The sequence below is a fragment of the Populus trichocarpa genome, chromosome 8, assembly GCF_000002775.5.
Source record: "Populus trichocarpa isolate Nisqually-1 chromosome 8, P.trichocarpa_v4.1, whole genome shotgun sequence".
NCBI classification, from domain to species: Eukaryota; Viridiplantae; Streptophyta; class Magnoliopsida; order Malpighiales; family Salicaceae; genus Populus; species Populus trichocarpa.
Window position 1 is genome coordinate 8,117,532 of NC_037292.2, and position 14,709 is coordinate 8,132,240.

At 34.2% G+C, this 14,709-nt stretch overlaps 1 protein-coding gene across 5 annotated transcripts; it reads left to right on the top strand.

The window, feature by feature from the left end:
• Positions 1-6: 6 nt before the first annotated feature.
• Positions 7-14,257, top strand: LOC7482858 (amino-acid permease BAT1 homolog). Of its 5 annotated transcripts, XM_024607584.2 has the most exons (10): positions 629-764; positions 10,311-10,395; positions 10,507-10,767; positions 11,828-11,846; positions 11,935-12,154; positions 12,265-12,446; positions 12,758-13,047; positions 13,146-13,275; positions 13,434-13,505; positions 13,618-14,257. In XM_024607584.2, the coding sequence occupies exons 3-10, from the start codon at positions 10,643-10,645 to the stop codon at positions 13,963-13,965; spliced, it is 1,386 nt and encodes a 461-aa protein (XP_024463352.2). In that variant the 5' UTR covers positions 629-764; positions 10,311-10,395; positions 10,507-10,642; the 3' UTR covers positions 13,966-14,257. The 5 variants fall into 5 exon arrangements, with proteins under 5 accessions (XP_024463348.2, XP_024463350.2, XP_024463352.2 ...); XM_024607580.2 differs by lacking the exons at positions 10,311-10,395; positions 10,507-10,767 and adding an exon at positions 7-402 and having other exon boundaries at positions 504-764; XM_024607581.2 differs by lacking the exon at positions 629-764 and having other exon boundaries at positions 10,034-10,395.
• The last annotated feature ends 452 nt before the right edge of the window (positions 14,258-14,709 follow it).

Below are 14,709 nucleotides of genomic sequence, written 5' to 3' on the forward strand. Positions count from 1 at the left end.
ATGTGACTCCCACTCTATCATTTCTCTACTCATGGAAAAAAAGCAAAGCTACTTGCCAATCGAAAAGGCAAACAAGGCAAGAAATTTACAAGAAAGGAGTTGTTTGTCTGTTTGACTGTTAGATCGGAATTGCTCCTTTTTACAGCAACCAAACTCCCTTATAGAAACAAGAACATCAATCGATGTTAAAGGCTTGGACATCGATCTTTGAGAAATTCCGAAACAAAACATCACACTCTCCCTTTCAGCTTCTCAAGAGATGGGAGGCGGAACGACAGATCTGAATGAAGATACAGCAGGTGTTTATCTCCCCCTTCGGAATGATGATGGCATTGTTAATGATTCGGGTGACAGTCGATTGAAACAGCTGGGTTACAAGCAAGAACTTAGCCGTACCCTCTCGTGCGTATATCCTTTCCTTGATCATCTCTTGATAAATTAAACTTCCCGTGTATGTTTTCTTTTCCGCTGAATATGGCTTGTTAATTTTGCGACTTGTGTAGGCTAATTGCAAATTTCTCAGTGACCTTCTCCATTGTGTCAGTCCTCACTGGTCTGACAACGATGTACAGTTCGGGTCTAACCTATGGTGGGCCAGTTACGATGGTATATGGGTGGCCGGTAGTGGGTATGCTGACCCTCACCGTGGGGATGTCAATGGCCGAGATTTGTTCTGCTTATCCCACTTCTGGAGGGCTTTACTTTTGGAGTGCAAGGCTTTGTGGCAAAGATTGGGGGCCTCTTGCTTCTTGGCTCACTGGCTGGTAAGTGCGCTTCTTCCTTCTTATTTCTTCTTAGCTCTCCTTTTTTTTTATTTAATTAAAGTAGTTGATGGAGATCCCGTGATCTGTTTAATTTAAAACCTATGCATATATCTGACCAGTGATAAAACAATGAGTGGAGTATAAGGCTGTCGGGCTTCGTTATGCAATTCTTGTTAGGCAGCATTCACTATTGTGATAATTTTAAAAAGTAAAATTATAAACAAAGAAAGTAAAAACTTGGAAAAACCTCATTATACATTACTATACATAATGCAAAAACGTATGGTGTTTTTACTGTTAAAAACAATAGCATGCATCCTCTCTCATTTCACTGTTAATTATAATGGTGTAATTTAAAAAAAATTCAATTCGATCCTTAAATTTTATTTTGCATGAATGAACCCTTTTGAAACCAAATTAAAGCTTAATTACATGTTTGTTTTTTAGCAAGGAGGCTTGAGTTGAAAGAAAAGGGACTTGAGTGAAAAAAACAAGTAACATAGATGATAGACTAGAAATTTCTATTAAAATTCATTCGAGTCCTCCATTTTGGTTTAGAGAGAGAAAGTATCTGTTGGTGAGGAATTCGGCCTCTAAAACAATTGTTTTTTTATATTAAATAGTTCTATATGATAAGAAGAGTTAATATTAGGTGTTTTTTCATCTTGAAAACATCTAGAAAATTATATCTGAGCTTTAGATTTTTTTTTATGTCGAGTGAATTTCGTGTTTTGAGATGTTTTTTTTATGTTTTTCGTGACCATAGATTAGTTTAATAAGATTTCTAAGATGTTTTGGATAAAAAAAATATACTCAAAATAGATGTTAGGTAAGAAAACAAAAGACTCTACATAAAGTTTATAATCAAATTATTAATAAAAAAATTCTTTATTTTCTTAATATTTTTTTAATATATTTTAAAAAAATTATCAAATTTACAACGGAATACAAAATAATGTACTAGTTGTTAAGGGAAAGATGTCATAACTAGTGGGGAGTTCTTTAAAAAAAAAAACGATTGTTTATGATTTGTGTCAAATGTCAATCGTCATCCTTGCTGTGGCTCCAATCCAGCCCAGAATGCTCCACTCTCTGTGGTTTGACAGCATCATATTTGACGAGCGTAGACTCAATTCAAAGATAAAAAAAAATCTAGGTATATATGTAGCTCAACTAAAGCTATTAGCCAAATCCAGAGATGTGATGGTTTTAAGGCCCAATCTGTTAAAATAGAATCCAAGAGGGCTTTACCAATCAAAGGTCCATAATGGACCCAACATCTAATAAAAGATATATTCATTCAACTTTTCTAGTTTAAAATATATTTTTATTCAACAATATATTAAAATAATATATATTTTTATTTTTAAAAAATTATTTTTGACGTCAGCACATTAAAACGATTCAAAAACTATTTTTTTTTTAAATTTTTAAAAAACATAATTTTAAATGTGTTTCCAAACACTACCAGAGTTTATTAATTGTTATAACATATATGTCAGTCTTTTTTTTTTTAAAAAAAAAGAAGAGAAAATCAGCCATACTTGATAAAGATATGACTACTAATTACTCATTTTTAGATTTGTAGAATTATAGAAATAAGATTGCTCCTTTTAATTTCTTTTTCGTCACAGACATATATGATTGCCTTTCCACAATCGCAACTCGAAACTTCCAACTTGTTTAGATAAAAACACGTGTCCGAGTATTCTGCTTAGAGTTATCAGCATGAGAGTTTCAACCAGCTATTCTTAATACGTGTTTACACTCCCTACTCCACACTTAGGCAAGTAGTCACAATTAAATTGTGTTTGGTTATGTGGTAACTTTCACGTTTAGGTGCCCCCATAATTTTAAGGTGTTTGGTTAGATGCAAACCATACATTTTGTTTTATGGGAACCATAAAATCCTGCGTTGCAACCGCAGGGGTAGCAAAAGCAACTCTGAGTGTGTTTGTTTTTGTGGTTGTGGTTTGAAAAAAATGATTTTGAAAAAATCACTTTTGCTGTGGTTGGTTCATATAAAATGTGTGTTTGGTTAAAATTGTGGTTTGACTTTATTTTGTCAAAAATAATGGCATGATATGTTTGGTTAAAATTGTGAGTATGGTTGGTGTTGTATAGAAAGTGACTAAAAAGGACATAAATTAATTTATTGTTTGTTTTAATAGGAAAAATAACATTTAGTACAAACAATAATCGGCATAAAAAGAAAATTGTTCATTTTTTTTTAAAAAATGAACATTATTGCCGCATCAAACTTGTTGCAATCCCATCACGAACATAATCCATACGCGAAGCCCTCTGGTGCCCACGTGTTTGTGTAACCACGTCAGTTAAAGTATCAACAAGAACAAAATCAGGATGGCGATCAAACTCGTTAAATGCAACATCTTGGATTGACTTCCTTCGAATGTAGTTATGCAGTGCCATTGATGCACAACAATTTGAACTTGTGTTTTGTAAGGAAACACTGGCATGTTTTGCAAGATTCTCCATCTTTTCTTCCAAACTCCAAATGTATGTTTTATTACACATCGTAACGATGAATGGACACGGTTGAATATTTCTTCCCGACTTTGCAGTTGTTCTCGTCGATGAAATTCTGGAAGATAATATCTCTCACCTCTATATGGCCCCAAGTAACCATACTCATTTGGATATCCCGAATCAACGAGATAATACTTCCCTGCAACAAGATAATGATAGTACAAAACTTATTCTCTATTGCAGACACAATAAATTTATTCAAATTGAACAACACTTAAATTTTTTATTTCGCATACCTTCTTGTGGCTTCGGAAATCTTATATTTGGATTGTCAATCGTCTCATGAAATATTATTGTATCGTGTGCACTACCTTTCCACCCAGCCTAAACAAATGTAAATTGCATGTCAAAACTACATGCTGCCATTATATTTTGAGTTGGTACACCTTTTCTACCAATAAATGGTATTTGATTTGCTTGTGATACACAAGCACGCACATGTGTTCCATCAATCGCGCCAATACAGTTCTACAAAAACAAAAAAATAGTTTCTGAATCAACTTAAATGTAATTCAAATATTTTTTGTAACCTTTTTCAATTATTTAACAACTTAGCTAAAGTATTTTTCACCTTGAAATGTGGCATATGTCTTGGATTCATTGCAATTTCCATTGGTGCTGTTGAGAATTCTGGATCTACCGGTTTGATAAAATCAACAGTTAGCAAGCACACCGACCTAAGAACTTCATTGAAATATCTGCTTACGGTTTCACCTGAATGTTGAAATCTCTCCTGAACTTCCATGTTTGAAGATCCTAGAGCTAAAGTATAGGGAAACATGCCTACCTTCTCAATAACACTCATCCTTCTAGACTGTTTTAGCCCATACAACGTTTCCAAATCAACAGACAAACTCTGCAATGTTTCTGCATCCATCCGAAACATGTTAACACAATGTACCCAATGCCCATTTAAAATTTCATTCAACCATCTCATCCATGTGTTGTATGAAACCATACATGGTTCTTTGTAAATATAATTATTGTAATACAAAGCCAGTGCTCCAGCCGTGCATAATATTAATTTATTGCGATCACACTCTCTAAGCCAAAACAATTTGCCTTCCTCATCATCATTGTCTTGATTTGCATCGTCGTCTTTCATTGCCTAACGATGATGATGAGGAAGACAAATTGTTTTGGCTTAGAGAGTGTGATCGCAATAAATTAATATTATGCACGGCTGGAGCACTGGCTTTGTATTATAATAATTATATTTACAAAGAACCATGTATGGTTTCATACAACACATGGATGAGATGGTTGAATGAAATTTTAAATGGGCATTGTGTTAACATGTTTCGGATGGATGCAGAAACATTGCAGAGTTTGTGTGTTGATTTGGAAACGTTGCATGGGCTAAAACAGTCTAGAAGGATGATTGTTATTGAGAAGGTATGCATGTTTCCCTATACTTTAGCTCTAGGATCTTCAAACATGGAAGTTCAGGAGAGATTTCAACATTCAGGTGAAACCGTAAGCAGATATTTCAACGAAGTTCTTAGGCCGGTGTGCTTGCTAACTGTTGATTTTATCAAACCGGTAGGTCCAGAATTCTCAACAACACCAATGAAAATTGCAATGAATCCAAGATATATGCCACATTTCAAGATGAAAAATACTTTATCTAAGTTGTTAAATAATTGAAAAAGGTTACAAAAAATATTTGAATTACATTTAAGTTGATCCGGAAACTATTTTTTTGTTTATATAGAACTGTATTGGCGCGATTGATGGAACACATGTGCGTGCTTGTGTATCACAAGCAAATCAAATACCATTTATTGGTAGAAAAGGTGTACCAACTCAAAATATAATGGCAGCATGCAGTTTTGACATGCAATTTATATTTGTTTAGGCTGGGTGGGAAGGTACTGCACACGATACAATAATATTTCATGAGGCGATTGACAATCCAAATATAAGATTTTCGAAGCCACAAGAAGGTATGCGAAATAAAAAATTTAGGTGTTCTTCAATTTGAATAAATTTATTGTGTCTGCAATAGAAAATAAGTTTTGTACTATCATTATCTTGTTGCAGGGAAGTATTATCTCTTTGATTCGGGATATCCAAATGAGTATGGTTACTTGGGGCCATATAGAGGTGAGAGATATCATCGACGAGGACAACCGCAAAGTCGGGAAGTAATATTCAACCGTGTCAATTCATCGTTACGATGTGTAATAAAACATACATTTGAAGTTTGGAAGAAAAGATGGAGAATCTTGCAAAACATGCCAGTGTTTCCTTACAAAACACAAGTTCAAATTGTTGTGGCATCAATGGCACTGCATAACTACATTCGAAGGAAGTCAATCCAAGATGTTGCATTTAACGAGTTTGATCGCCATCCTGATTTTGTTCTTGCTGATACTTTAACTGACATGGTTACACAAACACGTGGGCACCAGAGGGCTTCGCGTATGGATTATGTTCGTGATGGGATTGCAACAAGTTTGATGGGGCAATAATGTTCATTTTTTTTTAAAATGAACAATTTTCTTTTTATGCCGATTATTGTTTGTACTAAATGTTATTTTTCCTATTAAAACAAACAATAAATTAATTTATGTCTTTTTTAGTCACTTTCTGTACAACACCAACCCTGCTCACAATTTTAACCAAACATATCATGCCATTATTTTTGACAAAATAAAATCAAACCACAATTTTAACCAAACACACATTTTATATGAACCAATAACAGCAAAAGTGATTTTTTCAAAATTAATTTTTTCAAACCACAACCACAACAATTACCACAAAAACAAACACACTCAGAGTTGCTTTTGCTACCCCTGCGGTTGCAACGCAGGATTTTATGGTTCCCATAAAACAAAATGTATGGTTTGCATCTAACCAAACACCTTAAAATTATGGTGGCACCTAAACGTGAAAGTTACCACATAACCAAACACAATTTAATTGTGACTACTTGCCGAAGTGTGGAGTAAGGAGTGTAAACACGTATCAAGAATAGCTGGTTGAAACTCTCATGCTGATAACTCCAAGTAGAATACTCGGACACATGTTTTTATCTAAACAAGTTGGAAGTTTCGAGTTGCGATTGTGGAAAGGCAATCATATATACTTGTAACGAAAAAGAAGCAATTTATTCCTATAAATCTAAAAATGAGTAATTAGCTGTTCTATCTTTATCAAGCATGGCTGATTTTCTCTTCTTTTTTTTTAAAAAAAAAGACTGACATATATGTTGTAACAATTAATAAACTCTGGTAGTGTTTGGAAACACATTTAAAATTGTGTTTTTTTAAAAATTTGAAGAAAAAAATTGTTTTTGAATTGTTTTAATGTGCTGACGTCAAAAATAATTTTTTAAAAATAAAAAATATATATTATTTTAATATATTGTTGAATAAAAATATATTTTAAACTAGCAAAGTTGAAGGTATTTATCTTTTATTAGATGTTGGGTCCATTATGGACCTTTGATTGGTAAAGCCCTCCTGGATTCTATTTTAACAGATTGGGCCTTAAAACCATCACATCTCTGGATTTGGCTAATAGCTTTAGTTGAGCTACATATATACCTAGATTTTTTTTTTATCTTTGAATTGAGTCTACGCTCGTCAAATATGATGCTGTCAAACCACAGAGAGTGGAGCATTCTGGGCTGGATTAAAGCCACAACAAGGATGCCGATTGATATTTGACACAAATCATAATCATTTTTTTTAAAGAACTCCTTGCTAGTTATGTCATGTTTCCCTTAACAACTATTACATTATCTTTTATTCCGTTACAAACTGGATAATTTTTTTAAAATATATTAAGAAAATAAAGAATTGTTTTTATTAATAATTTGATTATAAATTTTATGTGGGGTCTTTTGTTTTCTTACCTAACACCTATTTTGAGTATATATTTTTTACCTAAAACACCTAGAAAATATCTTAGAAATCTTATTAAACTAATCTATGGCCACGAAAAACATAAAAACCCATCTCAAAACACGAAATTCACCCGACACAAAAAAATATCTCAAGCTCATATATGATTTTCTAGGTGTTTTCAAGATGAAAAAACACCTAATATTAACTCTCCTCGTCATATAGAACTATTTAATTTTAAAAAACAATTATGTTCGTGTTGAGATTGCAACAAGTTTGATGGGCTAAAAAAAATGAACAATTTTCTTTTTATGTCGATTGTTGTTTGTACTAAATGTTATTTTTCTTATTAAAAGAAATAATAAATTAAATTATGTCATTTTTAGTCATTTTCTATACAACACCAACCCCAATCACAATTTTAACCAAACATATCATGCCATGATTTTTGACAAAATAAAATCAAACCATAATTTTAACCAAACATACATTTTATATGAACCAACCATAACAAAAATGATTTTTTTCAAACCACAACCATGTTTGTGTGTGGTTGCGATTGTTTTTTAAAGTGTTTTTTACTCAGAAATGTATCGAAATAATATTTTTTTATTTTTTAAAAATTATTTTTGACATCAACGTATCAAAATAATCTAAAAATACTAAAAAAATATTAATTTAAAATAAAAAATAATAATTTTTTTTATTTTTTTAAAAACATTTTTAAAACACAAAAATAAACAAATTTTTATATTTTCCCGCTAGCAGTTATATCATCACCGAACGCAAACAGCTAGCTCTCGTGATTGTCAGGCTTTTTCAGAATCAGTCTGACTGATAAGGAAGGGTCTCAGGCCTGACTTGTTTGTACATTGTATATGAAATGAAAGTGCCTGCATTTATAAAATATATGGTATTCAGGTTTGATAGTAGGGACCATCCTGACAATTACTATTCCAAGTCTCGACCATTGAATTTGTGCAGTTACATTTACTGCATAATGTATGAAATGAATATAATATATAGTATGTCTCCGGGAAAATATCCTCCGGTGAGAAATCTCTTGGCTCTTGGCTAGGTTGAATCTTGAAAAGGAAAGTTGATATCTACAGATGGAAAATGGATATCCACTGTATGGAAACACAGAGCATATACATGAACCAGGAAAAAGAAGTACATGCCATTGCCAGCCAATATAAAAAGTAATCATTGCATGTATGGTAACCTTTAGAGTTAGCTTAGACCATTACACTATCTAAGCCTTGGACGCATATAATGACACAAACCATCCCAATCCTACTCATCTTCGAAGAATTGGTTTGTGTGGTTACTGTTAATGAGGAAGTTCATCCAGCTTCGAATCTTATATTCAAGCTCAATTGTCGGTTTCTTAGTAAAATGACAAACGTGTGTCATTTCGAATGTTCAATGAGTTTCATATCTGCACTCATTTTTGTAAAAAAAAACATCTAATGTTAACTAAAAATAGATATTTTAGGATAAGATTAGCGTCATCGTGTTTGTTTAAGAGGTGTGACATATAAAAAAAAACATGTATTACATGTTTTTTTGAGATTGCCATGCAAATAACACTCTTTTAAATAGAAATATTGTTTCTTAGCCTCATTGTCGCTGTAGGTCTTGTTTGATTATTTTTTTTCTAATTATTTCTGGAGAGATTATGTGAAATTTTCTTTCAGAGTAGATTTTAATATCTTCCCTTGAAATATATGTTTTGTTTAGATTTCCCCCTAAATCTAGTTTTCATATCAATCTCCCCTGAATTTCCAAACTTGTCCTGATCACATACTTTTTTCAGACTCTTTTTAGACCTGCAACTAGTCAACGAGATTGATGCTAGAGCTACTACATGAGAAAGCCAATCTCCTTATCACTTGTCCTTTATTTTACATGCTACTTCTCTCCCCACCTCACCACTCCCATTTTCCTTATTTTCTCTTGCAAAAACTTTAAATTTATACATGACTATTTTTATTTAATAAACCACAAAGATAAGACATGCTGAGAATTTCATCTTCTATTATAAAATCTTTTACCCCTTGTCTACCAGACAAAATTCAGAGAGAGAGAGAAAAGCATACCCTGGTGGCACAATTAAGAGAATGGTCGGACCACGTGATTTTGGCTTAACAAATAGGTATGTTGCTTGTTAATATGATAATTATTAAAGATTTATATGATTATTAACTTTAAAATTCACTGAGATTAGTTAAAATACGGAACATTTATATTAATTAAAAAAAAACAAATGAGCACGTTGCCGTGTTTCCATGCACTGTCGTTCAAGATTCAGGCCCCCCACTCTCCATAAATTGCATGTCCTTTGATAACCTCACACCGTGGTGAAGTGATATCCCCTATAAGCTGCCCCATCCCTTTTCCCCTGAAAAAGCACCCACACAAAATTATATCCGGACAAGAAAATCCTCGCAAATCACAATCCAAGATTCTCTTTCGTGTTTTTTGGTAAAAATATTATTTCCTTATTGTCCCTTTTAACTTTATGTGACCAAATATGAAAGCTGCCATCAAAAAATGGAAATTGTATCTGTAAATACATTGAATCAACCCTGTATTATAAAAAATATTTTCATAAAGTGTTTTATGAAATTTTAATTATTTTTTTATATTATCTTTTACTATATCAATAATAAATTTTAAAAATAAAAAAATATTTTAATATATTTATAAATAAAAAACATTTTAAAAATATTTTTTATTAAACGGAAATAATGAAATCAACAGTACAAAGTAAAGTTAAAGTCTTTAATAATGATTGGGATGGTCACGCATGCCATTCAAATACAAATGATATTTACCAAACTGTTCATCAAAACTTTCTCATCGCTTATTATTTTGTCTGAACGACATTAAAAAGGAAAAACACCCTGCCATTGGTGTACTATCCACTTATCCAGGATAGCAGTGAGATGTTTACTATAGTTAACTATAAAGATTGCTTGCGTCGACACCAGGCAAACAAAGATAAAATTTAGACAAGCTGTAGAGTACAGGAAAGGAGGGAACATAACAGACAGAGAGTTAGAAAGAGAGATTGATTGGTTTTTTGCTACTGATTCTCTATCTCTCTCATCTTTCATGGGTCTTCCAACTCATACAGCTCAAAACGGCGGCGGCTTCCTTGATACAGGCACTGCCCGTCTTAAAGAGCTTGGCTACAAACAAGAGCTTAAGCGTGATCTCTCGTAAATCTCTCAAGAACCCTTTTCTTGTTTCCTGTTTTGAAGCTTTCTTGGCAACCTTCTCCTTCTGATGAATCACCAATGAATTGGACCAATATGGTTAAAAAATTGCAGGGTGTTTTCCAACTTTGCGTTTTCATTTTCGATCATATCAGTGCTGACTGGTATAACCACGCTTTACAATACTGGTCTCAATCTTGGAGGGCCAGTTTCGTTACAGTATGGGTGGTTCATAGCTGGTGGGTTCACCATGATTGTTGGGTTGGCAATGGCAGAAATTTGCTCTTCTTACCCAACTTCTGGTGGTCTCTACTATTGGAGTGCAAAGCTTGCTGGTCCTAATTGGGCACCCTTTGCATCTTGGATAACTGGCTGGTAATATTTCTTGTTTGCTATAGTTTTCTTGGTTCCTAATTCATCTTGCTAGCTTAGAATTTGATTGTGTTTTTGGAATTCGCTTTCACAATTTATTTGCCTTCATTTCTCATGACCTTATCGTTGTTACCACCAACTTTGTTAGCCCTTTACTTCAAAACATGGAACTTTTTAGGCTGCACAAAATTTCCCGCAGTAGCAGCCATGACATAAGGGTCTCAATGTGCTTGATGCTCTCTATTTTCCTTTCTGGGTCATGGTTTCAGAATCCCTCCATTTTTAACTGTGGGCGCCGTTTATAGGCTGGTGTTTTTCACATTATAGGCCGCGGGAACTTGAAGTTTTCTTTGAAATTTTATGCTTGAACTTTGCTCATTGTACTGCAAATTGAATTGGTTAATTAGTAACCATACCCATGGAGTCAGAGTAATATTGTGACGAGCCTGAAAACAATCACAGGAGGATGATATGCTGAAATATAATGCGCTGGAGTGGTATGGACATACTCCTTGTCTTATTATGCAATACGGTTGAGTTCATGAATTTATTTAGCTTGTGTGAGCATGCTTCAAAATGCATTATAGCATCTGCATTGCAAGAATAAATGTGGGATCCAACAAGCTTTCTGGGGGATGCTTGCAGAGAAATTCAAAAAGTTTTAGCCACCAAGGAAAGAAAGAAATGGTGATTCACTAAATGTAGTTTTCACACTGACCTTCATTTCAGTGAGGGTGAATTAAGACACAAACGATTGATTTGTTTCTATACAACACCTCAGATATATACCACGCTTGAAACTTGAGTCAACAAACCATAGTAAGTGCTCTTATTCTGTATTGAGCTGAATCTTCAGGGAATTGTAGGGCGTGAATTTAATTATCTAGCATTCATTGCTTTTCTCCAGCTTATTCTTTTTTCATATCACTGATATAGTTATGTTGTCTTCTTTGGTTTTTCAAGGAAAAGTTAGATATATAGCTGGTACAGTCAACCACTTTTGCTAATCTGGTCCTCCCTTGAACATACTCTAATGCAGTGAATTGTCTTTTTTTCCTTGCAGGTTCAACATTGTTGGTCAGGTACAGCTAAGAATCCATACTCGATTTTGCTGCCTTCAGTTTCCACCGTTATAAATTCTAACCACTTCATGTTCATTCTTATTTCCAGTGGGCTGTTACAACCAGTGTAGATTTCTCACTTGCACAGCTGATTCAGGTTATCATTCTCCTAAGCACAGGTGGAAAAAATGGTGGTGGATATGAAGCATCCAAGTATGTAGTTATTGCTATGCATGGGGGGATTTTACTACTGCATGCTGCACTAAATAGTCTTCCCATCTCACTCTTATCTTTCTTCGGACAGCTGGCTGCTGCCTGGAATCTTGTAGGTATGAAAAATTCCAGCTACAGTTTCTCTTTGTTCTCTTGAGCCAACCATATTTTTTTCTCTCTGCTTTTTTTTTTTTTTTCAATTTTTACTGAACCTTTGCATTTTTAGGTGTTGTGGTTCTTACAATACTCATTCCCCTTGTTGCAACGGAAAGGGCTAGTGCCAAGTTTGTGTTTACACACTTCAACACTGATAATGGGGATGGAATCAATAGTAAAGCTTACATTTTTGTTCTGGGGCTTTTGATGAGTCAATATACCCTCACTGGGTATGACGCATCTGCTCATATGGTAAGTTGAATTGTTCTTCATATCACGCAGAGTCCTAATTCCTATGAATTCAGTCCTGGGAATCTCAGATATTGCTTTACTTCTCACAAATATGTTTCATTGTTTATAAACTCAAAAGTCAAACCAAGAACATCCAGTTTGTTGAAATCAAGTAGTTCCTTCTTCAAAAGCATTACGAGCTCACATATTTATTTACTTGCATAATAACCAGTACATTAATTAACTGTCTTTCCTTTTCACTTTTCTTCTGCTTTATGGAAAGTTGGAGGAATGAAACTAAATAATCTTTTCTTTCTTACTGTTATTTCTAGACAGAGGAAACTAAGAATGCTGATAAGAATGGACCAAAAGGAATAATTAGCGCCATCGGGATATCAGTTATATTTGGATGGTTTTACATACTTGGTATCACCTTTGCAGTAACCAACATCTCTTACCTCTTGAGTGAAGACAATGATGCTGGTGGTTATGCCATTGCTGAAATATTTTACCTAGCTTTTAAGAGAAGATATGGCAGTGGGGTTGGTGGAATTATCTGTTTGGGAGTGGTTGCTGTTGCCATATTCTTCTGTGGAATGAGTTCCGTTACAAGCAACTCTAGGTAATCTCGCTTGTTTGATATCTCATGTTATCTGAAACTTGTGATGAGTTTACAATTCTTACTTGATTGCTGAGTAATCTTTGAATGTTCATTTTCAGGATGGCCTATGCGTTTTCTAGAGATGGAGCCATGCCACTCTCATCACTTTGGCACAAAGTGAACAATCAGGAGGTCCCCATAAATGCTGTTTGGCTCTCTGTGGTCATATCATTCTGCATGGCATTGACGGTATTCAGTTTTCACCATTTTCAGTTTGCTATATTTGTCGTACTTTCTGAATTTCATTTCAAGAATCTTATTGCAATCATGCTGTGGAGTTTGTCGTTAAACTACATTCAGTAATGACTATTTTATTTGCTCATACTTTTGATTGCCTATGAATCCAGGACATCATATCAAATACAAACTTGGTTCAGGAGAGTAGGCACGGACCTAGTGAAAAGCATGTCATTTTTGTGGTTGGCTAAGGCACACTTTTGCATTTAACCTCTAATGTCTGCATGCATTCTACTTATTGCTTCTTCCTATATGCTAAATGTGTGCCCCTTGTTTGCTCGTTATCTTCTGCAGTATCTTGGAAGTGAGGTGGCATTTCAGGCCATGGTTTCTATTGCTACGATTGGGCTGTACATTGCTTACGCCCTACCCATCTTCTTCAGGGTGACTTTGGCACGCAAGTCTTTTATCCCGGGACCATTCAACTTGGGTCGCTATGGTGTCCTTGTTGGATGGATTGCAGTCCTCTGGGTAGCAACTATCTCAATCCTCTTCTCATTGCCTGTAACCTACCCCATCACTAACGAGACACTCAACTACACTCCTGTTGCTGTTGGTGGCTTGCTAATTCTTACCATCTCTTCTTGGATCTTGAGTGCTCGTCATTGGTTCAGAGGTCCTGTAACCAATGTAGAAAGCTAAGTACGAGCATCAAGGAAAGAAATTCTATTGATTATAACGAGGATATTCATCCTATCATGAAGTAAGAGGCCTTGATCAGATGTACAAGGGAATAAAATTTTGCCAGTCGACAATAGATAAGCAAGGAAGTTGATGTCGATTTAGCACATCCTTTCGAACATTGTTCAATCTAGTTAAAACATGGATCAATCTACTTTTCTTATCATTGTCTGATTAATTTGGCGCACTTGCAGAAGAAATCAAGAAATTGTGTCAGAAAAATAATAATATGTTTGTTAGTTGTCTTCTGCAATTGTCCTTTTTCCCCCCCGTGTGTTAGGAATAGATTAATTCCCAGTGTTTTATTCTTTAACATTAGTACGGTTCTCTAGGTTCACAGAATTAGAAAAAAGAAAGCTCTATATATACACGCACGTATCAATGGATAGAGGCTGCACGTGTTAGAAAAATCTAGTGGGAAGTGTAATTAATTCCTTTGGCGCGTGAAGTTAACAGCCTCAAAAAACCTCATAGCTGTCATCTTTGGAACCTCGAAGACGTGTTGAACAACGATTGGCTCGATGAGGAAGACTTTTGGATCACAATCACGATAAGTCTTTCCTCACTCTCTCACACACAAAAGACATTAAATTTATATTTGTAATTTTTTTAGTTATTAAGAATTGAATTTTAAATGAAATTTAATATCATAAAAATAAATTCTACATCAACCCTTTTTATTTACAATTATAAAAAAATTTAAGA

Bases quoted from the DNA above. Each gene is read 5' to 3' on its own strand.
- LOC7482858 (XM_024607580.2), top strand. From the start codon at position 260: ATGGGAGGCGGAACGACAGATCTGAATGAAGATACAGCAGGTGTTTAT. The intron at 403-503 runs GTGCGTATATCC...CGACTTGTGTAG, and splicing joins GAACTTAGCCGTACCCTCTC to GCTAATTGCAAATTTCTCAG. The intron at 13,506-13,617 runs GTTGGCTAAGGC...TATCTTCTGCAG, and splicing joins AAAAGCATGTCATTTTTGTG to TATCTTGGAAGTGAGGTGGC.